The sequence below is a fragment of the Panulirus ornatus genome, chromosome 4, assembly GCF_036320965.1.
Source record: "Panulirus ornatus isolate Po-2019 chromosome 4, ASM3632096v1, whole genome shotgun sequence".
In the NCBI taxonomy this organism is placed as follows: Eukaryota; Metazoa; Arthropoda; class Malacostraca; order Decapoda; family Palinuridae; genus Panulirus; species Panulirus ornatus.
Window position 1 is genome coordinate 62,228,023 of NC_092227.1, and position 27,674 is coordinate 62,255,696.

General features: G+C 39.0%; 1 protein-coding gene across 1 annotated transcript; it reads right to left on the bottom strand.

Moving 5' to 3' along the window:
* Positions 1 to 27,674, bottom strand: slmo (PRELI domain containing slowmo). Its single transcript, XM_071695495.1, has 5 exons — positions 27,504 to 27,674; positions 14,424 to 14,589; positions 9,302 to 9,388; positions 5,382 to 5,555; positions 1 to 1,683 (listed from the first exon to the last, which is right to left on the bottom strand). Exons 1-5 carry the CDS (start codon positions 27,533 to 27,535, stop codon positions 1,396 to 1,398), a joined length of 747 nt encoding a protein of 248 aa, XP_071551596.1. The 5' UTR covers positions 27,536 to 27,674; the 3' UTR covers positions 1 to 1,395.

Consider the following 27,674-nt stretch of genomic DNA (forward strand, 5'->3'; position numbering starts at 1 on the left):
TTTTGTCACTGCAGTAACTGTTGTTGAAATTAAGATATTACAAAGAAACAAAAAAAGGCAATAGTAAAATAAATACTCTATAATATCCTGTATAAATAAATATATTCAACAACAGACCAAAACTACAGCATAGTTTTCTAATGTACAGTATTTGGCTTTAAATCCTTAATACTTGTGGTAGAAAGTTAAAACATCCTTGAATCATTTTAAAGAATATACTTTCCTATCTGTACAATAAAGAGTATCATTATGAATAAATACATCATAACAGACTGTTTAGGCTGTCTTAACCCTCTACCAGCTTTTAACTGATTTAGCATTACCTCTTTCTGGGGTACGGCCATACCCTACTAAAAAAAAAAAAAAATGTGGTCTTTTAAAGGTGTTGACAATTAAGAACTTCTCTGAAGTAATAACAATTGCAACACCTGTATACTGGTGCAAAATAGAGCTGACTACAGGAGCCATTTTAGCTCAAGTGCTCTATAGTACTGTTCAAGCCAAAGAAATTAACAGGTGTGGAAAATTAAAAATAAGAGCATACTAAAATATTACACTGCATGTCTTTAGGTAATGGTAGAAGTGTACCAAGAAGGTCAGCACTGAGTCATGTAATAATCTACCTAGTTTTGCTATAGCTGATTAAATTTCAGTCAGAATGTAAGTCATGGGCATAAATACTAATGGCACTAATCAATCATATCACTATAACTCCAGAAATTTTTCAAAATATACTTCCATAAAGTAAAAGACCTCTCAACTATTTATGTTAAGAAGTAAAGGAAATAAAATATAGTGCTATAATAATATAAATGAAGGAATTCTTGGACCACTGAGGGATTAAAATACTCAAGCCCTACATGACTGTGCTGATTACTTCTGCACATGGATGGACCCTGAGTGAGCATTAAGAGCTGTCATACCTGGAATCATGTCTTCGTACCACAAAGTGATAATCTCTCCAGAACTAGACTTAGCCAAAATCATGTGGTGACAATATAGTGATAAACATGACTGAAAACAATGCAAGCACTGAAATGCCCTGTGAAAATTTTCAGTTCCGAATTTGCCATGGAGGAAATATTCCCTATTTGGCGCAATGTCTCAGATACTTTCCAATAATGAGTAATCTGAAACATATCTTCAACTTGAAGAGATCCCATTCATAATAAAATATTACTGGGATAATTCCATTCCATAGAATTCTTAAGAACACTAACAAAACATTAGAATAAGCACCTACCTACTTTCCAGCTCAGTTTGCATTAAATAAGCATTGCTCAGCAAATTGTATTGCTAATTTTTATTTTCTTTCGTTTTCTCTGAGACTGCATTATCTTCAGACCTTGAAACTGTTACCCTACAATTGAAATAAATCCTAGATATTTTTTGCTATCATACTCTTGGCATTGATCCTGCTGGCTGTGTAAAACTATCAAGTCCCTTCTTTGCTACACAAGATATGTCATCAATTGATTTTTTAGCAACATCCGAGAATCCATCAACTGACTTCTTGGCTACTGAGGAGATATCATCAACTGAACGAAGTGCAGATTCTGTAATCTCCCCAATGGAACGTTTCGTATGAGAGAGGATTTCTGTTGTGCTGCGTTTGTACGTGGACATCAGTTCCTCTACCTCTCTGTTGATTTTGGATATGACAAATTCCATTGCCTCACGACCCTGTGAAAAAAATCATGATCTTTGACTGTACTTTAATACTCTATTTTCAGCATTTACAATAGAGTATCTTGGGCAGCACAGACATCTTGCAATACTCTAACACTGCTCCTCAGTAAAATAAAAAAAAAATTATGTATAACATTTCTATTTCAAATTTGACATCCTGTAATTTTATTATAACTGTCCCCAATTCACATTTAGATAAGCTTGTATAATGACACTGTCCAATCTAAATCATACAGATTATAAACATATATTATTTTATTATATTACTTTACTTTGTCGCTGTCTCCCGCGTTAGTGAGGTAGCGCAAGGAAACAGACGAAAGAATGGCCCAACCCACCCACGTACACATATATATATATATACATACACGTCCACCCACACAAAATATACATACCTATACATCTCAACATATACATATATATACACACACAGACATATACACATGTACACAATTCATACTGTCTGCCTTTATTAATTCCCATCGCCACCCCACCACACATGAAATAACAACCCCCTCCCCCCGCATGTGCACGAGGTAGTGCTAAGAAAAGACAACAAAGGCCACATTCATTCACAATCAGTCTCTAGCTGTCATGTATAATGCACAGAAACCACAGCTCCCTTTCCACATCCAGGCCCCACAGAAGTTTCCATGGTTTACCCCAGATGCTTCACACGCCCTGGTTCAATCCATTGACAGCACGTTGACCCCTGTATACCACATCGTTTCAATTCACTCTGTTCCTTGCACGCCTTTCACCCTCCTGCATGTTCAGGCCCCAATCACTCAAAATCTTTTTCGCTCCACCTTTCCACCACCAATTTGGTTTCCCACTTCTCCTCGTTCCCTCCACCTCTGACACATATATCCCCTTAGTCAATCTTTCCTCACTCATTCTCTCCATGTGACCATGTGCTGATTATAAACATACAACTTCATAAAGGACATTGTGGTTACATAAACGGTAAAGTATCTATATCTAAATGCCATGTACCTTATATTCTTAGATGGGTTCCTACTCATGAAACCAGACCTTATGGTTATTTTATACAATACAGGACATATTCTTTAATATCATAAAACTTTATACAACATAAATGTTGTCTTAACTGAACCTGAAAAAATGACGTTCTACCAGGAGGTTAAAAGTGAAGTGCTATAGACAAAACACATAATATAACCATTAACAGGAAGTTTTTCTACTCAGAAGCAACTGCAAATGAGACAAAATTACAAACAGTAATGTTAGCTGGGAATCACATAATTTACTGCATGTGCCACATTTTCAAAAGCTAGGATAAGCTATAACTGCCCTGAGTTTGAGGGCATCTAAGAACAATAAAAAATTATGACAACATTCAACCAACATATAATACGAGAATATTTGAACTTACTGAATAAACTTCATTAGATAGTTCATATGGAAAAGGTAATATATGTATATTCAATGTGAGTATGGATCATGGTGAAGTGCCTGAGAACTGGCAGGATGCATGCATAGTGCCACTGTACAAAGGCAAAGGGGATAAACACGAGTGTTCAAACTAGAGAGGCATAAGTTTGTTGAATTTCAGTTCCTTGGATACTGTATGAGGGTATTGACTGAGAGGGCGAAGGCATGTACAGACCATCAGATTGGGAAGGAGTAGTGTGGTTTCAGAAGTGGTAAAGGATGAGTGGATCAGGTGTTTGCTTTGAAGAATGTATGTGAGAAATAGAAAAACAGATGTCCTGTATGCAGCATTTATGGATTTGGAGAAGGCACATGATAGGGTTGATAACAATGTTTTGTGGAAGGTTTTAAGAGTATAAGGTGTGGGAGATAAGCTGGTAGAAGCAGCGAGATATTTTTATCAAGGATGTAAGACATGTACGGGTAGGAAGACAGGAGAGTGACTGGTTCCCAGGGTGGTTTTGGAAGTGGTAAAGGATGTGTGGATTCGGTGTTTGCTTTGAAGAATGTGTGTGAGAAATACTTAGAAAAACAGATGGACCTGTATGAAGCATTTATGGATTTGGAGAAGGCACATTATAGGGTTGATAACGATGTTTTGTGGAGGGTCTTAAGAGTATAAGGTGTGGGAGGTAAGCTGGTAGAAGCAGAGAAGTTTTTATCAAGGATGTAAGACGTGTACGCGTAGGAAGAGAGGAGAGTGACTCGTTCCCAGTGAAGGTTAGTCTGTGGCAGGGGTGTGTGATTTCCCCAAGGTTGTATAATTTGTTTATGGATGGGGTGGTTAGGGAGGTAAATGCAAGTTCTGAAGAAAGGAGTGAGTATGCAGTCTTGGGGATGAGAGGGCTTGGGAAATGAGTCATATGTTGTTTGCCAATGATACAGCACTGGTTGCAGATATGAATGAGAAACTACAGAAGTTGGTGACTGAGTTTGGGAAAAAAAAAGTGTAAAAAGAGAAAGTTGACACTAAATGTGAGTAAGCAAGGCTATAGGGTTCAGCAGGGTTTTGGGACAAGTCAATTGGGATGCAAGTTTGAATGGAGAAAAATTGGAGGAAGTAAAGTGTGTTAGATATCTGGGAGTGTACTTAGCAGCAAATGGAAACATGGAAGCGGAAGTAACAGGGTGTTGGAGGGGGTGAAGGTTCTGGGAGTGATGAAGAATGAGTAGGAGGAGAGAACATTATCTCGGAGAACAAAAATGGGTACGTTTGAAGGAATAGTAGTTCCAACAATATTTTTTGCTTGCAAGGCATGGGCTATAGGTAGGGTTGTAAGGAGGAAGGCAGATGTGTTGGAAATGAAATGTTTGAGGACAATGTGTGAGGTGATGCAATCAAGTAAGTAATGAAAGGGTAAGAGATATATGTGGAAATAAAAAGTGTGGTTGAGAGAGCAGAGCAGAAGAGGGTGTGTTGAAATGGTTTGGACATATGGAGAGAATGAGTGAGGAAAGGTTGACAAAGAGGATATATGAGTCAGAGGTGACCAAATTGGAGGTGGAAGGATGGAGTGAAAAAGATTTTCAGCGATCGGGGAATGAACATACAAGACTGTGAGAGGCATGCAAGGAATAGAGTGAATAGGAATGATGTGATACACCAGGGTCAATGTGCTGAACATGGGCATGTGAAATGTCTGGGGTACACCATGGAAATGTCTGTGGGGCCTGGATGTGGATAGGGAGATGTAGTTTCACTGCATTCCACATGACAGCTAGAGACTGGGTGTGAACAAATGTGGCCATTTTTGTCTGTTTTTCCTGGCATTACCTTGCTGAAGTAGGGAGTAGCGATGCTGTTTCCTGTGGGGTGGGGTAGTGCCAGGAATGGGTGATGGGAAGCAAGTACGAATATGTACTTGTGTATATGTATAAGTCTGTGTGTGTGTGTGTGTGTATATGTTGATATATATATATATATGTATATATACGGATACATATATATCTATTTATTTATTATACTTTCTCGCTGTCTCCTGCATTAGTGAGGTAGCGCAAGGAAACAGACGTAAGAAGTAGCCCAATCCACCCACACACACATGTATATATGTGCACATGAGTGGATGGGCCGTTCTTCATCTATTCCCTGGCGCTAGCTTGCAGACACAGGAAACTGATCATGGGAATGTCATGTATAATTTAAATACTGTAAGATATGAGCCAGTAAATAAAGGAAATCTGCTCATGAAAACAAACATACAATGATGAAAGGAAAGGCTAATTACAATACCTACCTTGAAAGAGTTAGCAGAAATACTATTAATAAGGTAATTCTCCATGTATGAGGTGAGGGGTACTCCCTTCACTGTGATAATGGTCTCCTGCCGTAATATTGTCTTTTCATTATCTTTTGGGTCAGGGTAGTATACCATTCGCTCGTCCATGCTTACAGTGTTGGAAAATGTTAACTGAAGAGAAAGTAGCACAATGTTAGAATTCAAAGTTGCACATTATGCACCTACTGCTCATCCAAGCCATCTGCATTGGAATAATGTAGCAAGTAACTTCTGACATAAAATTTCATGTAAGTTTTGCATACCTTTAAGATATATCTGAACTTTGTTTATACACCAACATTTACAATGAATATAACCACTTTCATAGTAAAAAAAATTCAAGCATCTGAAATGCTGACCAAAGTATCCTTCCTTATCAGTCCAAAGTAGCAAGACAAGACTATGCATCACAGGCTTAATAAATGATATGTTGTTACTCCCAAAAATTAAATTGGACATTAACCAAATCACTGAAATTAACCAACACAATAAGAAATTTATGCTATAGAAAAAAACGAGAGGAAAACCTGCCTACCTATGATAAGAATTAGGTATACTGATCATCGCAAATGCAACTTAATTAACAATTCTGTTTTCTTTTGCTTTACAGTTCACAACTCTCACAACTGGGTTCATCTGGAAATATTTATAGCCATCTGTACACACTTTTAAAGGTTTCTGTGCTCATTTTTCCTTCCCTTTTTTTTATTTCCCGAGGCAAACCATGGAAGAATCTCTACATCTTTCTTCCTGCTTTTTTCTATATTTTTGTTTGGTGCCCTTTCAATATATTCCATAGAAATGATTTGTTATTGTTAAGTGCTTTACCATATTGGTTATTCAGCAAATTTTAGTATGAAAAAGGTACCTATAAACCTTAACTATTTTCATAAAATTTATACTTTGGCTCCATTAAAAAAATATATTGGAAACTTAAAACTTCCATATGGTAAAAATTCATCAGTCTATATATATTAACATTACTGAAATTTCTCCAAAACTTTTATTCCTTCAGTTATTAATCAGTCATATTTGACCAAAACTTACATAGAATTCATGTACAGGTACACCACCAATTTTCCAGCACTCTTGGTTCCAAAGCCTTGCCGGACCAACATAATAATTCATAATAATTCATCAACACACTTCCAACGATCACATGTTTACCAAATGGTGTCCTAGCTTTGTCTCTTCAATGTATATCAACTGACTGTTATATTCCCCTCTTGTGTCTCCCCTGATGATGTGATTATTACATGAAAGTGCACTTGGGAACTTTTCGTGTTTCATTTTCCCCGTGGACTCATAGGAATACATATATATACATACACAGACATATACATATATACACATGTACATAACTCATACTTGCTGCCTTTATTCATTCCCGTTGCCACACCGCCACACATGAAATGACAACCCCCCTCCCCCCCGCATGTGCATGAGGTAGCGCTAGGAAAAGACAACAAAGGCCACATTTGTTCACACTCGGTCTCTAGCTGTCATGTATGATGCACTGAAACCACGGCTCCCTTTCCAAATCCAGGCCCCACAAAACTTTCAATGGTTTACCCCAGACTCTTCACATGCCCTGGTTCAATCCATTGACAGCATGTCAACCCTGGTATACCACATCGTTCCAATTCACTCTATTCCTTGCATGCCTTTCCCCATGCTGTATGTTCCAGCCCCGATCACTCGCAACCATGTAACATTATTCAAACCACTATTCCTTCAAACATACCCATTTTCGCTTTCTGAGATAATGGTCTTGCCTTCCACACATTCTTCAACGCTCCCAGAACCTTTGCCCCCTCTCCCACACTGTGACTCACTTCTGCTTCCATGGTCCCATCCACTGCTAAGCCCACTCCCAGATATCCAAAACACTTCACTTCCTCCAGTTTTTCTCCATTCATACTTACCTACCACTTAATTTGTCCCTCAACCCTACTGAACCTAATAAACCTTGCTCTTATTCACATTTATTCTCAGCTTTCTTCTTTCATTCACTTTACCAAACTCAGTCACCAACTTCTGCAATTTCTCACCCAAATCAGCCACCAGCACTGCATCATCAGCGAACAACTGACTCAATTCCCAAGCCCTCTCATCCACAACAGACTGCATACTTGCCCCTCTCTCTAAAACTATTGCATTCACCTCCCTAACAACCCCATCATAAACAACCATGGAGCCATCACGCACCCCTGCCGCAAACTGACATTCACTGGGAACCAATCACTTTCCTCTCGTCATACTTGTACACATGCCTTCTCACTGCTTCTAGAAACTTAACTCTCACACCATATACTCATAATACTTTCCACAGAGCATCTCTATCAACTCTATCATATGCCTTCTCCAGATCCATAAATGCTACATACGAATCCATGTTTTTCTAAGCATTTCTCACATACATTCTTCAAAGCAAACACCTGATCCACACATCCTCTACCACTTCTGAAACCACACTGCTCTTCCCCAATCAGGTGCTCCGTACATGCCTTTACCCTCTCAATCAATACCCTCCCATATAATTTCCCAGGAATACTCAACAAACTTATACCTCTGTAATTTGAACATTCGCCTTATCCCCTTTGCTTTTGTACAATGGCACGATGCACGCATTCTGCCAATCCTCAGGGACTTCGCCAAGAACCATACGTACACTGAATTTCCTCACCAACCAGTCACCCCCTTTTTTTTTACCAACCAGACCGGCCACGTTACTGATTTCATCTTCGACAAAGCTTTCACTACCTCTTCTTACCTCTTCTATGTTACCAAACCACTTTCCCTGACTCTCTCACTTTGCACATCACCTCAACCAAAACACCCTATATCTGCCACTCTATCATCAAACACATTCAACAAACCTTCAAAATACTCATCCCATCTCCTCACTTCACCACTATTTGTTATTGCCTCCCCATTTGCCACTTCACTAATGTTCCCATTTGTTCTCTTATCTTACGCACTTTATTTACCTCCTTCCAAAACATCTTTTTATTCTCCCTAAAATTTAATGATACTCTCAAACCCCAACTCCCTTTTACCTTCTTTTTCACCTCTTGCACCTTTCTCTTGACCTCCTGCCTCCTTCTTTTATATATTTCCCAGTCACTTGCACTACTTCCCTGCTAAAATAGTCCAAACATCTCTCTTCTCTTTCTTCACCACTCACTACCCTTTCTAATCTGCTACCTCCCACCTTTCTCATGCCTCACTCATCTTTTGTGTAAGGCATCACTGCTTCCCTAAATACATTCCATTCCTTCCCTACTCCCCTTATGTCATTTGCTCTCACCTTTTTCCATTCTGCACTCAATCTCTCCTGGTACTTCCTCACACAAGTCTCCTTCCCAAGCTCACTTACTCTCACCACTCTCTTCACCCCAACATTTTCTCTTCTTTTCTGAATACCTCTACAAATCTTCACCTTTGCCTCCACAAGATAATGATCAGACATCCCTCCAGTTGCCCCTCTCAGCACATTAACACCCAAAAGTCTCTCTTTCACGTGCTTATCAATTAACACGTAATCCAATAATGCTCTCTCTCTATATATATACATAAATATATATATTCCTGGGGATAGAGGAGAAAGAACACTGCCCAGGTATTGCCTATGTCACAGAAGCCACTGTATGATGCCTCACACTGGATATGATTTAAATGTGATTAACAAACTTTCAATATAGTTTATAAGTTCAAAGGTTTTGTAGAACCCTTACTAACCAACTTACAAAATGACACAAAATCATCTTAAAAGGTTTTAACCACAGGGAGAAAAACAGCAACTTAATAATTACTTGACATTAGTGTGTCAAAGTAAATATGGCTACCTGTGCTTATCATAAAAGGGCAAAGCTTACATTTCTAGTTCTCATGGTCATCGTTCTCTCATCAGGGTTAACTTCTGAATGTTCATAACCATAACATACTCTGTCAGCACCAAGGATCTGCAGGAAGAAATAATCATAATCAGTTGTTATCTATTTCCAGGGAATTATCATTTTAAAAAAACCCTGAAGGATTAAGAAAAAAAAAATCACATTACAGACTCACTTTCTGAAATGTTTCAATGTAACAAATCTGCAAACTGACTATATCTATTTCTTTATGTTCAAACATCCAACAGTAGCAGCCTCATTTTCCTTGTAAAGCAATACACTTTATAGCATACAAATGTTGTATGATTTTACGGTACATGTTGGCTGTGACTTTCTATAAGCTCAAGTAAACATGTATACAGGAAATACACACACATTCAAAGTTCTATGAACTCATTTTACAGGGACACTTCCGGGATAGATGCACCCTTCCTTAGCTGAAGTTCATTTTGCTGACACTGTTTGAAAAAACTAGAACTATGAACAATAAATGAAAGAAGGGACACAGCTGAAGCTCTGTCAACTAAACTTACAGTTTAATGGTTGCTTTAATAAATATCATAGCCATTAACAGCTTTGCAATGACATTGGGGAATGTGATAGGGTTACACTAACCATCGTAATATAGATGGTACAGGACATAAATCACAGAGGTACACTTACAAAGGATTTCACTTCACTACAGGAGCTGCTCTAAACATATTCTTTTCTTTGGCTATTTTCATATTCCATTAGTTTGTTTCATAGTCTCAAACACCATTGGATATTACAAGTTTTCTATTTTTTTGTCGTTAATTCCTTCCTCTGTACTTCTTTCTGCCTCCATCTTTTATTCCTTTTCTTTTCATGTCCCTCAAGTGCATTATATTTTGAAGTAACTCATTTTCACCCATTGTTTTATGCCACAGGTAGTACCACTATATGAATATTTTTATGTGTAAAATGTGCATTTTTTAAGGTGAATCAATCTCCCCATGTCTATAAAAAGCAGATTTCTTACAAAATGAATTCATCAATAAATTCCTTAAAATTGTACTCATAAAATAGGAAGTACACTTTAAAATGCTATTATATATTATTATATTATTATATATATCTTTTTTCTTTTAAACTATTTGCCATTTCCCGCGTTGGCGAGGTAGCGTTAAGAACAGAGGACTGGGCCTTTTTTGGAATATCCTCACCTGGCCCCCTCTGTACATGTACAGACACATGTACATATTCATGCTTGCCTTCATCAGTTCTTGTTGCTACCCCACCACACAGGAAACTGCATCCCTACCTTCCACTTCAGTGAGGTAGCGCCAGGAAAAGACGAAATTTTTTTTTTCTTTTTTGCTTTGTCGGTCTCCCGCGTTTGCGAGGTAGCGCAAGGAAACAGACGAAAGAAATGGCCCAACCCACCCCCATACACATGCCTTGATTCAATCCACTGACAGCACGTCAACCCCGGTATACCACATCGCTCCAATTCACTCTATTCTTTGCCCTCCTTTCACCCTCCTGCATGTTCAGGCCCCGATCACACAAAATCTTTTTCACTCCATCTTTCCACCTCCAATTTGGTCTCCCTCTTCTCCTCGTTCCCTCCACCTCCGACACATATATCCTCTTGGTCAATCTTTCCTCACTCATTCTCTCCATGTGACCAAACCATTTCAAAACACCCTCTTCTGCTCTCTCAACCACGCTCTTTTTATTTCCACACATCTCTCTTACCCTTACGTTACTTACTCAATCAAACCACCTCACACCACACATTGTCCTCAAACATCTCATTTCCAGCACATCCATCCTCCTGCGCACAACTCTATCCATAGTCCACGCCTCGCAACCATACAACATTGTTGGAACCACTATTCCTTCAAACATACCCATTTTTGCTTTCCGAGATAATGTTCTCGACTTCCACACATTCTTCAAGGCTCCCAGAATTTTCGCCCCCTCCCCCACCCTATGATCCACTTCTGCTTCCATGGTTCCATCTGCTGCCAGATCCACTCCCAGATATCTAAAACACTTCACTTCCTCCAGTTTTTCTCCATTCAAACTCACCTCCCAATTGAATTGACCCTCAACCCTACTGTACCTAATAACCTTGCTCTTATTCACATTTACTCTTAACTTTCTTCTTTCACACACTTTACCAAACTCAGTCACCAGCTTCTGCAGTTTCTCACATGAATCAGCCACCAGCGCTGTATCATCAGCGAACAACAACTGACTCACTTCCCAAACTGTCTCATCCCCAACAGACTTCATACTTGCCCCTCTTTCCAAAACTCTTGCATTCACCTCCCAAACAACCCCATCCATAAACAAATTAAACAACCATGGAGACATCACACACCCCTGCCGCAAACCTACATTCACTGAGAACCAATCACTTTCCTCTCTTCCTACACGTACACATGCCTTACATCCTCGATAAAAACTTTTCACTGCTTCTAACAACTTGCCTCCCACACCATATATTCTTAATACCTTCCACAGAGCATCTCTATCAACTCTATCATATGCCTTCTCCAGATCCATAAATGCTACATACAAATCCACTTGCTTTTCTAAGTATTTCTCACATACATTCTTCAAAGCAAACACCTGATCCACACATCCTCTACCACTTCTGAAACCACACTGCTCTTCCCCAATCTGATGCTCTGTACATGCCTTCACCCTCTCAATCAATACCCTCCCATATAATTTGCCTACATATTAAGTTCTAAATTAATAAGCAATTAAATGAAGTCATACTTTTCTAGAAAGATGTCTTTATACTTAGAATTGGAAGCAAATTATACATGTCAGAATCAATTTTTCTTCCTTTTTCTTATGAAAGTGCAGTAAAGTTCCTTATTAACCAATCTAGAGCTAAATTTTTTTTGTTGTCTTGCAAAACCAAATAAATTTTCCAGAGAGCCTTTATGATGGATTTCCAAGGCTGCTATGCCTTCTTGCAGGGAGAATCCCCAAAGTGCTCACTGGAAAAATTTATGTGCACTGACTATACTAATATACAGGTAACAGTGTGTTTGTGTACAATACAGCCTGTGGCTGAAGTAATTCATAAGGTTGTGCAGGAGCTAAAGACTTAGGTGCACTGAGGAGTGTGTGAAAAGTGAGTTCACATTTGTGAGAGTAAAGATGGTGTGTTCTACTTCCCTGGAAAAAAAATTCTTAAGCTGTTAATGATGCCAGTCCATCGTATCAAGTTTAATAATAATAAATATTAATGGTGTGAATAAGAACCACCATAAAGTTATCACTGTTTTGACATTTTAAAGAGAAACTTTAATTGGATAATCATCCTTATTGCATCACAACCTGTGTTGCATCTTACATATATTTCAGTCAGTAGATGGTTTGCTCATCCACACAATTATTTTCAGGTTTTCAAGTGATGATGCTGCTTCATTTTCAGCAAATTAGGATGTGAAAATGATAAACAAAATGACTGGGAATCTTCAGCACATGCCATCCTACTTTAAATGCAGAACATACTGCACATCAAAAAAGTATAACAGAAAACTCAGCCAAGTAATGTAAATTGATTTGAATTGAAACCCAAAAGCTAGTGAATATTTTTCAAGATGATATTGATTAAATTTTAAGATAACCAATCAACATAATTTGCAGACATGATAGTTTTCAGTTTCCCTTAAATCTTTCTTCTAATGAAAATGACCTTGGTTTATGGTTTCATAATCAAGTAGGGTTTTTTTTTTCCTTTTTTTTTTTTTTGAAAAATCATATCCAGCCTTAGTTTCACTGGTTTTCACATTTAGGAATAGTTAAACACTAACATCCCTGCTACTCTGGATACCAAAGAATCTAAAAAATGAAACATGGGTTGAGAAATATTAGCTTCTAATCTCTTAAGTAAATACATATAATCCACTAAAAGCAGCGGAAGAGTTCCAGTAAAAGGCACCATTCTTTCAATTTACTATACCAGTACACAAATACAGTGGAATGAATGTGCAGTTTCATAGAACACATAATGGCTTCCAACAGCAAGGATTCAAACCCCATGCCATTTATCTAGTAGCTGGTCATGCAAAGGTGAGTGGTTAGTGAATGTGGCTCTAATCTTTGCTGTTGGAAGGCATTATGTGTACCTATAACAGTGTACAGTCCCTACTTTCCTTTTAACTTCCATTATAATTAATATTTTGAATGATAAGATTAATGGTGAAAATATTCACCCAAGATGACAACTCATTTTCAAACACCCCTTATTATAGCATTCCTGGTACTGTTACTGAAACAAATTAACACAGCACACATTCTGCCAATTCTGGCTGAGACTATCATAATGACATGAAACCAGATTTTCACACAAACACGAGCAATAAGGCTCCAAGTTAATAATATTTAAACAAAGTACAATTATTTTTGGATATGGTAGTTACATAAAAACTCATCATACTAGTAACAATCTGTATCATGAAGAATATATCAATGGTCCAAAGATAACCACCAGAGGGATGTTCCTTGGAACACTTGTGTTGCATGTAATACAGAAGAGGTATTGTTTAGAAAATATCAAAATCATCTGTATTATGTTTCATACCTAAAGGTAGAATTTTCTCATTTCAAAAGCCAGGTTAAACCTTTATTTGGGGAAGGGGCAAACACACAAAATCGAAAATAGCCTTAAGCCACTCAAATTTTCAGATGCTGGGAAACAGAATAGGATTTCATGTGTATATAACTGAGACTTTTCAAGTTATGACAGGTTAAGTTGCACATCAAGGCATAAATCCTAATGATGGACAGATGACGATGACAAAAAAGCAACCTCAGGTTACAAAGGTGGCACAATAATTAAGTAACTGTACCTCTGATGGAAAAAAAGAAAGAAAAAAAAAAGTAGGAGTTAGAGTACCTCAGCATCCCACCCTTCAAAAGAAAAGAATGCCTCTCTCCTTGTGTCAAGTAAGTCAGTTTCAAAATTTTCCACCATCTTGATTTTTTTTGTTACTAAAGCGATGCTATATATATACTCTTGTACATATGCAGGCTTTATGTATCACCAAAAATAATTTTCCCTGGTGAATAATGAACCATCCTAGCTTTTAAGTACTCATTGTAAGCTACTTACTGTCTGTGCCCATGACGGCAGGCCCCACCGAGAACTGATGAGTCTGTGTGTGTGCAAAACACCATTTACCACTCGTCGCTCAACTACATCTGTGCCAACTACAGCTGGGTTGTGGGGATTGGGATATTTTCTCCATACTGCCTGGGTTACTGTCTCCCAAGGGTGGCTGAAAGTACATGACAAACAAATAACAAACCATAAAAGCCAAAATATATTTAAGATTAAATTCACTCATTTAAAGCAAAGATTAGTCCTAATGTTCATTTATTCTGTCTAGGACGGTTTTTTCTTTATGTCAGCTGAGACAGCATGGGCAAGAGTTTTGAAAAGGGGGGGCAAGTATGTAGTCCGTTGTTGATGAGAGAGCTTGGGAAGTGAGTCAGTTGTTGTTTGCTGATGATACAACGCTGGTGGCAGATTCATGTGAGAAACTGCATAAGCTGGTGACTGAGTTTAGTAAAGTGTGTGAAAGAAGAAAGTTGAGAGTAAATGTGAATAAGAGTAAGGTTATTAGGTACAGTAGGGTTGAGGGTCAAGTCAATTGGGAGGTAAGTTTGAATGGAGAAAAACTGGAGGAAGGGAAGTGTTTTAGATATCTGGGAATGGATTTGGCAGCGGATGGAAACATGGAAGCGGAAGTGAATCATAGGGTGGGGGAGGGGGTGAAAATTCTGGGAGCCTTGAAGAATGCGTGGAAGTCGAATACATTATCTCGGAAAGCAAAAATGGGTATGTTTGAAGGAATAGTGGTTCCAACAATGTTGTATGGTTGCGAGGCATGGGCTATGGATAGAGTTGTGTGCAGGAGGGTGGATGTGCTGTAAATGAGATGTTTGAGGACAATATGTGGTGTGAGGTGGTTTGATCTAGTAAGTAATACTAGGGTAAGAAAGATGTGTGGTAATAAAAAAGAGTGTGGTTGAGAGAGCAGAAGAGGGTGTTTTGAAATGGTTTGGTCACATGGAGAGAATGAGTGAGGAAAGATTGACCAAGAGGATATATGTGTCAGAGGTGGAGAGAACGAGGGGAAGTGGGAGACCAAATTGGAGGTGGAAAGATGGAGTGGAAAAGATTTTGAGTGATCGGGGCCTGAATGTGCAGGATGGTGAAAGGTGTGCAAGGAATAGAGTGAATTGGAACGATGTGGTATACCGGGGTCAACGTGCTGTCAATGGATTGAACCAGGGCATGTGAAGCATCTAGGGTAAACCATGGAAAGTTCTGTGGGGCTTGGATGTGGAAAGGGAGCTGTGGCTTCGGTGCATTATTACATGACAGCTAGAGTCTGAGTGTGAACGAATGGGGCCTTTCTTGTCTTTTCCTAGCGCTAACACGCACACATGAGGGGGGAGGGGGTTGTTATTCCATGTGTGGCGAGGTGGCTATGGGAATGAATAAAGGCAGACTATGAATTGTGTACATGTGTATATATGTATATGTCTGTGTGTGTGTATATATATGTATATATTGAGATGTATAGGTATGTATATTTGCGTGTGTGGACGTTTATGTATATACATATGTATGTGGGTGGGTTGGGCCATTATTTCGTCTGTTTCCTTGCACTACCTTGCTAACGTGGAAGACAACGACAAAGCAAAATAAATAAATAAATAAATAAATAATTATTATCATTTTGCTTTGTCGCTGTCTCCCGCGTTTGCGAGGTATATATATATATATATATATATATATATATTCCTTTTATTATACTTTGTTGCTGTCTCCTTTGTTAGGGAGGCAGCGCAAGGAAACAGATGACAGAATGGCCGAACCTACCCACATACACATAACTATACACTTTAACGTATACATATATATACATACACAAACATATACATATATACACATGTACATAATTCATACTTGCTGCCTTTATTCATTCTCATCGCCACACATGAAATGACAACCCTTGCACACGCGCGAGGTAGCGCTAGGAAAAGAAAACAAAGGCCACATTTGTTCACACTCAGTCTCTAACTGTCATATATAATGCACTGAAACCACAGCTCCCTTTCCACATCCAGGCCCCACAAAACCTTCCATGGTTTACCCAAGATGCTTAACATGCCCTGGTTCAATCCATGGACAGCACGTCAACCCTGGTATACCACATCCTTCCAATACGCTCTATTCCTTGCACCCCTTTCACCCTCCTGCATGCTCAGGCTCTGATCGCTCAAAATCTTTTTCACTCCATCCTCCCACCTCCAATTTGGTCTCCCACCTCTCGTTCCCTCCACCTCTGACACATATATCATCTTTGTCAATCTTTCCTCACTCATCCTCTCCATGTGACCACACCATTTCAATACATCCTCTTCTGCTCTCTCAACCACACTCTTTTTATTACCACACATATCTCTTACCCTTTCATTACTTACTTGATCAAACCACCTCACACCACATACTGTCTTCAAACATCTCATTTCCAACACATCCACCCTCCCCTGCACAACCCTCCCTATAGCCTAAGCCTCGCAACCATATAACACTTGCTAGAACCACTATTCCTTCAAACATACCCATTTTTGCTTTCCGAGATAATGTTCTCGCCTTCCACACATTTTTCAACACTCCCTGAACTTTTGTCCCCTCCCCCACCCTGTGACTCACTTCCACTTCCATGGTTCCATCCACTGCCAAATCCACTCCCAGATATCTAAAACACTTCACTTCCTCCAGTTTTTCTCCATTCTAACTTACCACCCAAATGACTTGTCCCTCAACCCTACTGTACCTAATAACCTTGCTCTCATTCACATTTACTCTCAGCTTTCTTTCACACACTTTACCAAACTCAATCACCAAATTCTGCAGTTTCTCACCCAAATAAGCCACCAGTGCTGTATCATCAGCGAACAACTGACTCACTTCCCAAGCCCTCTCATCCACTACAGACTGCATACTTGCCCCTCTCTCCAAAACTCTTGCATTCACCTCCCTAACAACCCCATCCATAAACAAATTAAACAACCATGGAGACATCACGCACCCCTGCCGCAAAGTAACATTCACTGAGAACCAATCACTTTCCTCTCTTCCTACTTGTACACATGCCTTACATCCTTGATAAAAACTTTTCACTGCTTCCAGCAACTTGCCTCCCACATCACATACTCTTAATGCCTTCCACAGAGCATCTCTATCAACTCTATCATATGCCTTTTCCAGATCCATGAATGCCACATACAAATCCATTTGTTTTTAAAGTATTTCTAACATATATTCTTCTAAGCAAACATCCGATCCACACGTCCTCTACCACTTCTGAAACCACACTGCTCTTAACCAGTCTGATGCTCTGTACATGCCTTCACCCTCTCAAACAATACCCTTCCAAATAATTTCCCAGGAATACTCAACAAACTTATACCTTTGTAACTTGAACACTCACCTTTATCCCCTTTGCCTTTATACAGTGGCACTGTGCATGCATTCTGCCAATCCTCAGGCACTTCACCATGAGCCATATATACATTAAATATCCTCATCAACCAGTCAACAACACAGTCACCCTCCTTTTTAATAAATTCCACTGCAATACCATCTAAACCCGCCGCTTTGCCAGCTTTCATCTTCCGCAAAGCTTTCACTACCTCTTCTGTTTACCAAATCATTCTCCCTGACCCTCTCACTTTGCACACCATCTCAACCAAAACACCCTATATCTGCAATTATATCATCTAACACATCAACAAACCTTCAAAATACTCCCTCCATCATCTCCTCACTTCACCACTACTTGTTATCACCTCCCTATTAGCCCCCTTCACCGATATTCCCATTTGTTCTCTTGTCTTATGCACTTTATTTACCTCCTTCCAAAACATCTTTTTATTCTTCCTTAATCTTAATGATACTCTCTCACCCCAACCCTAATTTGCCCTCTTTTTCACCTCTTGCACCTTTCTCTTGACCTCCTGCCTCCTCCTTTTATACATCTCCCAGTCATTTACACTATTTCCCTGCAAAAATCGTCCAAATGACTCTCTCTTCTCTTCCACTAATAATCTTACTTCTTCATCCCACCAGTTACTACCCTTTCTAATTTGCCCACCTCCCATGCTTCTAATGCCACAAGCATCTTTTGCGCAAGTCAACACTGCTTCCCTAAATACATCCCATTCCTCCCCCACTCCCATTATGTCTTTTGCTTTCACCTTTTTCCATTCTGCACTCAGTCTCTCCTGGTACTTCCTCACACAAGTCTTCTTCCCAAGATCACTTACTATCACCACTCTCTTCACCCCAACATTTTCTCTTCTTTTCGGAAAACTTCTACAAATCTTCACCTTTGCCCCCACAAGTTAATGATCAGATATTCCTCCAGTTGCACCTCTCAGTACAGTAACATCCAAAAGTCTCTCTCTCACGCGCCTATCAATTAACACGTAATCCAATAACGCTCTCTGGCCATCTCTCCTACTTACATGCGTTTACTTATGTATAACTCTCTTTTTAAACCAGGTATTCCCAATCGCTAGTCCTTTTTCAGCACACAAAAACACAATCTCTTCACCATTTCCATTTACAACACTGAACACCCCATGTACACCAATTATTCCCTCAACTGGCGCATTACTCACCTTTGCCTTCAAATCACCCATCACTATAACCCGGTCATGTGCATCAAAACTGCTAACACACTCATTCAGCTGCTCCCAAAACACTTGCCTCTCATGATCTTTTTTCTCATGCCCAGGTGCATAGGCACCAATAATCACCCATCTCTCTCCATCCATTTTCAGTTTTACCCATATCAGTCTAGTTTACTTTCTTACACTCTATCACATACTCACACAACTCCTGTTTCAGGAGTAGTGCTACTCCTTCCTTTCCTCCTGTCCTCTCAACACCCGACTTTACTCCCAAAACACACCTAGCCAGAGCCAGGTACCCATTTCATCAACCAACCCCTAGGGGTGGAGAAACTACTGGGTTTACTGTGGACCGCCTGATGCAACCAAGATTCAAACCTATGGCTAATTCCTTCCATAAACAAGTAAAAGTGATGATGGGTAGAATTATTACCTTCAGTGCTTCAAGTCAACTAGTTCATACTGGGATCATTCAAATCTTCCACTAATAATTTATTTTTACATTCAAGGTTGGGACAATATCTCAAAAGTTGATTCAGCTTACTATTTTTGGTACTAATGTTTGGGCTAATGAATAGAAATGCAAATAAAACACCTTTCATCAATTTTTCTTTAGCCCATACAGATTCTCCAAATACCTACATACTCTCATTTCATGGAAAAGGCTAAAGCTTGCTATCTTTACACAGTATTACTCCTCTTCCCTTTCCATCATATTTCCGCTATGAAATGTTTCATAATCATACTGTAGTCTGTCATCTGCTAAGGATGCATGAACTCCATAGTTTTGAGGGCTAACTTTAATTTTACAACTTATCATTGGTTTCAGTTCTATCAAATAAATATTATGCCTTAATTCATTAATTTTGGTCAGTATGGAATCAACTGCAGTAGTACAAATGCTGTTAAGTAATCCATTTCCTACAAATGATTCTTTGCTAGCACCTAGCATCCTTTTCAGTCCCAAGGTAGTCCCATAATGATTTTATACCTGAATTTTTTTAACTATTACTCAACTACAATGATCTGGCCTGCTCTAACAACCTTCTTTTTTTCTTTCTCTTTTCTGACTATATGAAGTCTGAAAGATACTACTTCCCTGTGGCAATCTTATAAATAGCATTGTGCATAGATTGATTTCATGGCAATAAGCAGTGATCTTGGCTTATTGGATATCTAACATGGTCATCATTTCTTCAGACTGGTCATTCATGTCCTAAATTTGCAGTCCACTGCATCATTAACTTTGAGGCTTATTGGATATCTAACACGGTCATTTCTTCAGATTGGTCACTCATGTCCTTAATTTGCAGTCTGCTGCACCATTACCTTTGAAAGTTATTGAGATCTTGTTGCTTTCCTACACTACCCTTCTTTGCTGTTCTTTCTTCCCATATGCATATAATTGAATTTATCTAGTATTTCTTTCCTTATATTCCTTTACTACAACTAGATGCAACAATTTGTTATCCATTAGTTGATCAATATGTTGCCTTCTTGTGGCTTTTCATCCAAGTTCTTCTCAATCTTATTAACTGTCTTTTAATGTTTCCATACACCTATCACATCTTTCTTCAGTAAACATATCTGTGCCCACACCAATCTCTTTGGTGTTCGTCTCACAGGTACTTAAAAAAAAAAAGTGCAATGACTCAAACTTAGTTGCAAACTGTAGCAGATTTTAAGTCCACTTTGATGCAATTAGTACAAAATCATTCTTCACATCTTTCACACACCATGTCCATCATTTAAATCTGTTATATTTGGTACATATTGCCTTATCATCAGATCCTGTGTTTGTGGATTTGTCCATTAACTTTCATTACAACCAGCATTCCAAATAGTTAACTTGCTTACAGCCAGCATTCCAAGTCATTCAATATTTAATTGTATGGGTCCCAAATCTAGCATACTTTTCATCTTATCCTGGTTTCCAGTAACATTCATTCCACTCTGATGGCACAATTCTGTCTTCATCTGACCATAACTTGGTATTTTCAGTGGTTATATTGTTTCAAGCAAGATAATGACATTTCATGTTTTGAGCAACCATACCTACACTCATCCACCTACCTTACATGGCAGCACAGCAGCGTATGTCACTGGGCACATGGCATGGCCAACAATTTCTCACCATACTGAGTTGTAAACCATTTTATTTACTACAGAAAATAATAATTACAATACAATAATTTTTTTTTTTTTTTTTTTTTTTTTTTTTTTATACTTTGTCGCTGTCTCCCGCGTTTGCGAGGTAGCGCAAGGAAACAGACGAAAGAAATGGCCCCCCCCCATACACATGTACATACACACGTCCACACACGCAAATATACATACCTACACAGCTTTCCATGGTTTACCCCAGACGCTTCACATGCCTTGCTTCAATCCACTGACAGCACGTCAACCCCTGTATACCACATGACTCCAATTCACTCTATTTCTTGCCCTCCTTTCACCCTCCTGCATGTTCAGGCCCCGATCACACAAAATCTTTTTCACTCCATCTTTCCACCTCCAATTTGGTCTCCCTCTTCTCCTCGTTCCCTCCACCTCCGACACATATATCCTCTTGGTCAATCTCTCCTCACTCATTCTCTCCATGTGCCCAAACCATTTCAAAACACCCTCTTCTGCTCTCTCAACCACGCTCTTTTTATTTCCACACATCTCTCTTACCCTTACGTTACTTACTCGATCAAACCACCTCACACCACACATTGTCCTCAAACATCTCATTTCCAGCACATCCATCCTCCTGCGCACATCTCTATCCATAGCCCACGCCTCGCAACCATACAACATTGTTGGAACCACTATTCCCTCAAACATACCCATTTTTGCTTTCCGAGATAATGTTCTCGACTTCCACACATTTTTCAAGGCTCCCAAAATTTTCGCCCCCTCCCCCACCCTATGATCCACTTCCGCTTCCATGGTTCCATCCGCTGACAGATCCACTCCCAGATATCTAAAACACTTCACTTCCTCCAGTTTTTCTCCATTCAAACTCACCTCCCAATTGACTTGACCCTCACCCCTACTGTACCTAATAACCTTGCTCTTATTCACATTTACTCTCAACTTTCTTCTTCCACACACTTTACCAAACTCAGTCACCAGCTTCTGCAGTTTCTCACATGAATCAGCCACCAGCGCTGTATCATCAGCGAACAACAACTGACTCACTTCCCAAGCTCTCTCATCCCCAACAGACTTCATACTTGCCCCTCTTTCCAGGACTCTTGCATTTACCTCCCTTACAACCCCATCCATAAACAAATTAAACAACCATGGAGACATCACACACCCCTGGCGCAAACCTACATTCACTGAGAACCAATCACTTTCCTCTCTTCCTACACGTACACATGCCTTACATCCTCGATAAAAACTTTTCACTGCTTCTAACAACTTGCCTCCCACACCATATATTCTTAATACCTTCCACAGAGCATCTCTATCAACTCTATCATATGCCTTCTCCAGATCCATAAATGCTACATACAAATCCATTTGCTTTTCTAAGTATTTCTCACATACATTCTTCAAAGCAAACACCTGATCCACACATCCTCTACCACTTCTGAAACCGCACTGCTCTTCCCCAATCTGATGCTCTGTACATGCCTTCACCCTCTCAATCAATACCCTCCCATATAATTTACCAGGAATACTCAACAAACTTATACCTCTGTAATTTGAGCACTCACTCTTATCCCCTTTGCCTTTGTACAATGGCACTATGCACGCATTCCGCCAATCCTCAGGCACCTCACCATGAGTCATACATACATTAAATAACCTTACCAACCAGTCAACAATACAGTCACCCCCTTTCTTAATAAATTCCACTGCGATACCATCCAAACCTGCTGCCTTGCCGGCTTTCATCTTCCGCAAAGCTTTTACTACCTCTTCTCTGTTTACCAAATCATTTTCCCTAACCCTCTCACTTTGCACACCACCTCGACCAAAACACCCTATATCTGCCACTCTGTCATCAGACACATTCAACAAACCTTCAAAATACTCATTCCATCTCCTTCTCACATCACCGCTACTTGTTATCACCTCCCCATTTACGCCCTTCACTGAAGTTCCCATTTGCTCCCTTGTCTTACGCACCCTATTTACCTCCTTCCAGAACATCTTTTTATTCTCCCTAAAATTTACTGATAGTCTCTCACCCCAACTCTCATTTGCCCTTTTTTTCACCTCTTGCACCTTTCTCTTGACCTCCTGTCTCTTTCTTTTATACTTCTCCCACTCAATTGCATTTTTTCCCTGCAAAAATCGTCCAAATGCCTCTCTCTTCTCTTTCACTAATACTCTTACTTCTTCATCCCACCACTCACTACCCTTTCTAAACAGCCCACCTCCCACTCTTCTCATGCCACAAGCATCTTTTGCGCAATCCATCACTGATTCCCTAAATACATCCCATTCCTCCCCCACTCCCCTTACTTCCATTGTTCTCACCTTTTTCCATTCTGTACACAGTCTCTCCTGGTACTTCCCCACACAGGTCTCCTTCCCAAGCTCACTTACTCTCACCACCTTCTTCACCCCAACATTCACTCCTCTTTTCTGAAAACCCATACTAATCTTCACCTTAGCCTCCACAAGATAATGATCAGACATCCCTCCAGTTGCACCTCTCAGCACATTAACATCCAAAAGTCTCTCTTTCGCACGCCTGTCAATTAACACGTAATCCAATAACGCTCTCTGGCCATCTCTCCTACTTACATAAGTATACTTATGTATATCTCGCTTTTTAATGTATATGTATTTTTGAGGGGGAGTATTTAAGAATATCTTGCACTCAAAGTGTAGCTTGCATATCAAGATGGCCACAGTTCATAATTTAGAGCTTTACATTGTGATATCACTGAAGAAAAGAAAGGAGAGGTTATTGAATATCAGAGAATATGTGGTATCAACCAATGTAAAAGTAGGTGCAGTAAAACACTTGTAAATAATCCTATGAACCTATGGAATCTTTCCAAACCTCTCGCATCCAAAATTAATAAGAACCTATGGAATCTTTCCAAACCTCTCGCATCCAAAATTAATCTTAATTTTCAATATTCTTGTTTAGATTTATCACTGACTCAACTAGTCATGGCACTAACTGCTGATGCATGTCAACAAACAGACTACACACAAGTGGTCAGTTGCATCAGCACCCAACCTCTTCACAGACCTTCACTGCTGGCTCCCCTTAAAGTTAATATATTTCTACTATATAGCTGCTAAGAGAGGTTTTGTTGAAACTTTGAAAGATTAACTGACATTACTTTTACATGACACATTTTCATTGATATTCATAACCCTCATCAACATAGCCTTTTCAAATATTACAGAATGAAATAAAACTAATGCTCCAAATTATGCTCTGCAACTCTATTGCCCTAGTATTCTCTAAACTCATCTCAAACATTGTGCAAGACAAAATTGCTCCATAATTCATTCATTTAATCTCGCATTGAAATTATATGTGGATAGTAAGTGATTTTGTTTCATAATGCTAATGTTGGGTTTAGCGAATACAAGCTGTAGAACATGTTTCTCCGCAAAAGTTTTTCAGTCAGTTACATATGAGGACTGGTAAGATATGAATATCAACAAAAACATGGGGTTTAATAATACACTGATGTGTGAGATTAAGAAAAAAAAAATGTTCCAAAAACTTCACTTAACCCCCCCTGACAGCCAAGCGTTATTTTGATATTCAGTATATGGCAAAGTCTATTTCAGGTTCACATCAAAACCCTCTTTGGAAAATAACTACTTATGTCGCACACTAAGTGCTTTATTTAATTTACTGTGATTAGAGAAGTACCTACACAAGACTGATCTACCTTCTCTTTAACGTGAAAGGATATTTGATAAATGATGTACTATATCAGGGAAGTTGAAGGGTTATTTACTGTAAAATTACGTAATGCAGTTGTAATAGTCAACCAGACATATAAAACTTTCAGTAAACCACCCTAGCAATGAAGAATTATCTTAATATTCAGTATTCTAGTAAAAATATAATTGTCCCACTCATAAGCTGAACTGCTAACAAGGAGCCATTCGTCAACAAATCAGACAACACAGAGGTTGACAATTTGATTACTGTTTGTGTCATAGGGTAAGAATTTCACAGATGTTGCTTTGTCTTTTAGCCTTGTATATATGAGCCACATCTTTACTCCTAGGTACAGGTGTATGTATGTACACACACACTAACTCGAGCCAGGTTCCAATTTCATTGATCAGCTTTTAGTGGAGGATGAACAGTTGAGCGAACTGTGGACAGGGTGCCACAACCAGGATTCTAAACTATGTGGGTTTAATACCAGGTGACCTGTGCATGCATGACAGTCAGTTAAACTTACTGCAACATCACAGAGATGAATACATGGTTGAAACATTTCTCACATCACATGGACAACTAGGCGAGGTCTCTTAAGTTCTGCCAACATTCAACACGTGAATTACCTACTTTTGCATTAAATTGAACATGGATTTTCTGGGGTGCTTTCCCTGACCATTTATGCTGGTTTCAAACAATTTAAAGCTCCAAATCATGCTTTGCAACTATCAGTGTAATCTCTAAGCACTTCATTTGCATTAAGGAATATAATCTGCTAATAATGATGAGGAGATAGTCTAAAGAAAGACACAATACTCTAGTCAAAATATAACAATCACACTAATGACTTTGCACAGAGTATATGTTCATGAATGTTTACAAACATGAGTGATCACGCAGCCAGTCATATCAATGCTCAACCTTCCTACAAGTAGCCACTGCATGCAATCCCCAACAGCAGACTTATTCAGTGTTATGTTTCTACTATAAACAACTGCTAACATGGGAGATTCTCAGGGTCTGCTGATTTTTGCAGGTACTTCACCTACATTAATACTTACCTTAATACCACCTTTTCCCAAATGAACAAAATCTTCAAGACTTTCACCTCATAAAGTACTAAACCATCCAATATAACGCCAAGAACTATGCTCTGCAACTCGTATTATCTAAAAGCTACACTAGCATTGAAGAAACAAAATCAATCAAAATTCAAAGCTAATTTCGTTGCAAAGGTAAATTCAATGAACATCAATAGCTATTTTCAGTACAAAAGTAAAATCACTCAACATTAAAAGCTAATTTTAATGAAAATAGTAAGCATAATTTACATAGCACTATTCAATTGAATATGCAAGACTGAACTGGCATCGCAGTAAACTTTTATGGTACATCAGGTTGGGTTGGGTTGGTTACAAAGAACACTAATCACCAGAAGACTTAGAAAACATCCTGTGGACTCAAATAATCAGCGTACCAAGGCAAGCTATCATTTCCTCTTACAGTAAATTATTCCAGTATTACTATCAGAGTAACAGTATACACTTTTTTATGTACTTAACTAAAGATTTTATCTGTAGCGAATCAGCTGTTGTCCAAGATAGCTAAAAATACCTGCTCTTATGTGTTTTATTAATCTTTGTTGTTAAGTACATTTTGAGAAGAAACAGTTGATTTAATATATCCATTGCAGTGTTAGACTGGTATGTACCTTGATAATTTGTTGTGAATTGCTTTTATCCCATAATTTCCTATTCCTTCAGTGTTCTGCACACTTGCTGGGAAATTACCCTGAAATACATATATATCAAAATCAAAATTTCCATCTAGAAAGTTTCATTCAACATTCCACATTAGTGTTTTCCTTATCAGGCTTACTGATTAATGTATTAGTTACATCATACCAAGAAGATAATCAAAACAGCCAGGCTTCTTCACTTCAAGGCTGTTATTCCATGATTTCACAAATTTCATATACATCCCTTCCCCCCAACATACTTAATCATTGAACCAGACATGTCTAGGTCTCATAGATTCATTTAACTTCTCCGTTTCCAAATTATCAGAGAGAGAAAGCAACAAGATGCAAGCTACAGTAACCAAGGGCAACTGTTAGCAATCTTAGCCTTGATTTACAATTCCTAACAACTGCCTCCAAGGTTATTGGGATGTTGTGTAGATGACCTCGAACCCCGCAACCTTAAGATTGATCAATATCAGACTGGCTCTTCCGTCCCCTAGAGAGGAACACCGGTAGAGGTAAATAGACAATTCAATAATGGAAAACAAAGATCCCTGATTAAATTTGGCTTACATATGACGTAACCATAGCACAGAAAACTAATTTAGTTGGGTTCCCGTTTTCAGTGACGGGAGCCCACTGTGTACACTACGAAATTAATGTTCAGAGTATATTTCAAGCGGAATGGCTTCTGTGAAGACAAGACTGTCCTTGTGGTAATACCGTCGCTTACTCATGTTACACCAGAACGTTCCATACGCATTGGGTCCATCAGCTGAGCGGCAACCAGTCACGACCGAACTCTTTAGTACGCCTCCATTCTCATACACTTTGCGTACATCACCATATTTTTCCGCCTTCTCACTCACCTAAATATATGTTCAGATGTCCAGATCTTCATGGTTATGTGGAGTGAAGCGCTTTAAATGCACAAAATTAACACTGAGCTCAACAGCAGTCAGTGAGGCCTTCCGTTCCACTCGAATTGCGGCTCGTAAGGAACGACTGTGGCCGGCCACTCCGGCGAGAGGTACGCAATC

What these genes read in the sequence shown, in the direction of transcription:
- slmo (XM_071695495.1), bottom strand. Translation starts at nt 27,535, where the DNA reads ATGAAGATCTGGACATCTGAACATATATTTAG. An exon ending in TGCCGTCATGGGCACAGACA is followed by an intron (nt 9,389 to 14,423) that starts GTAAGTAGCTTA and finishes TTCTTCCTGCAG; the next exon opens with ATCCTTGGTGCTGACAGAGT. An exon ending in TGACCATGAGAACTAGAAAT is followed by an intron (nt 5,556 to 9,301) that starts GTAAGCTTTGCC and finishes CTTTCTCTTCAG; the next exon opens with TTAACATTTTCCAACACTGT.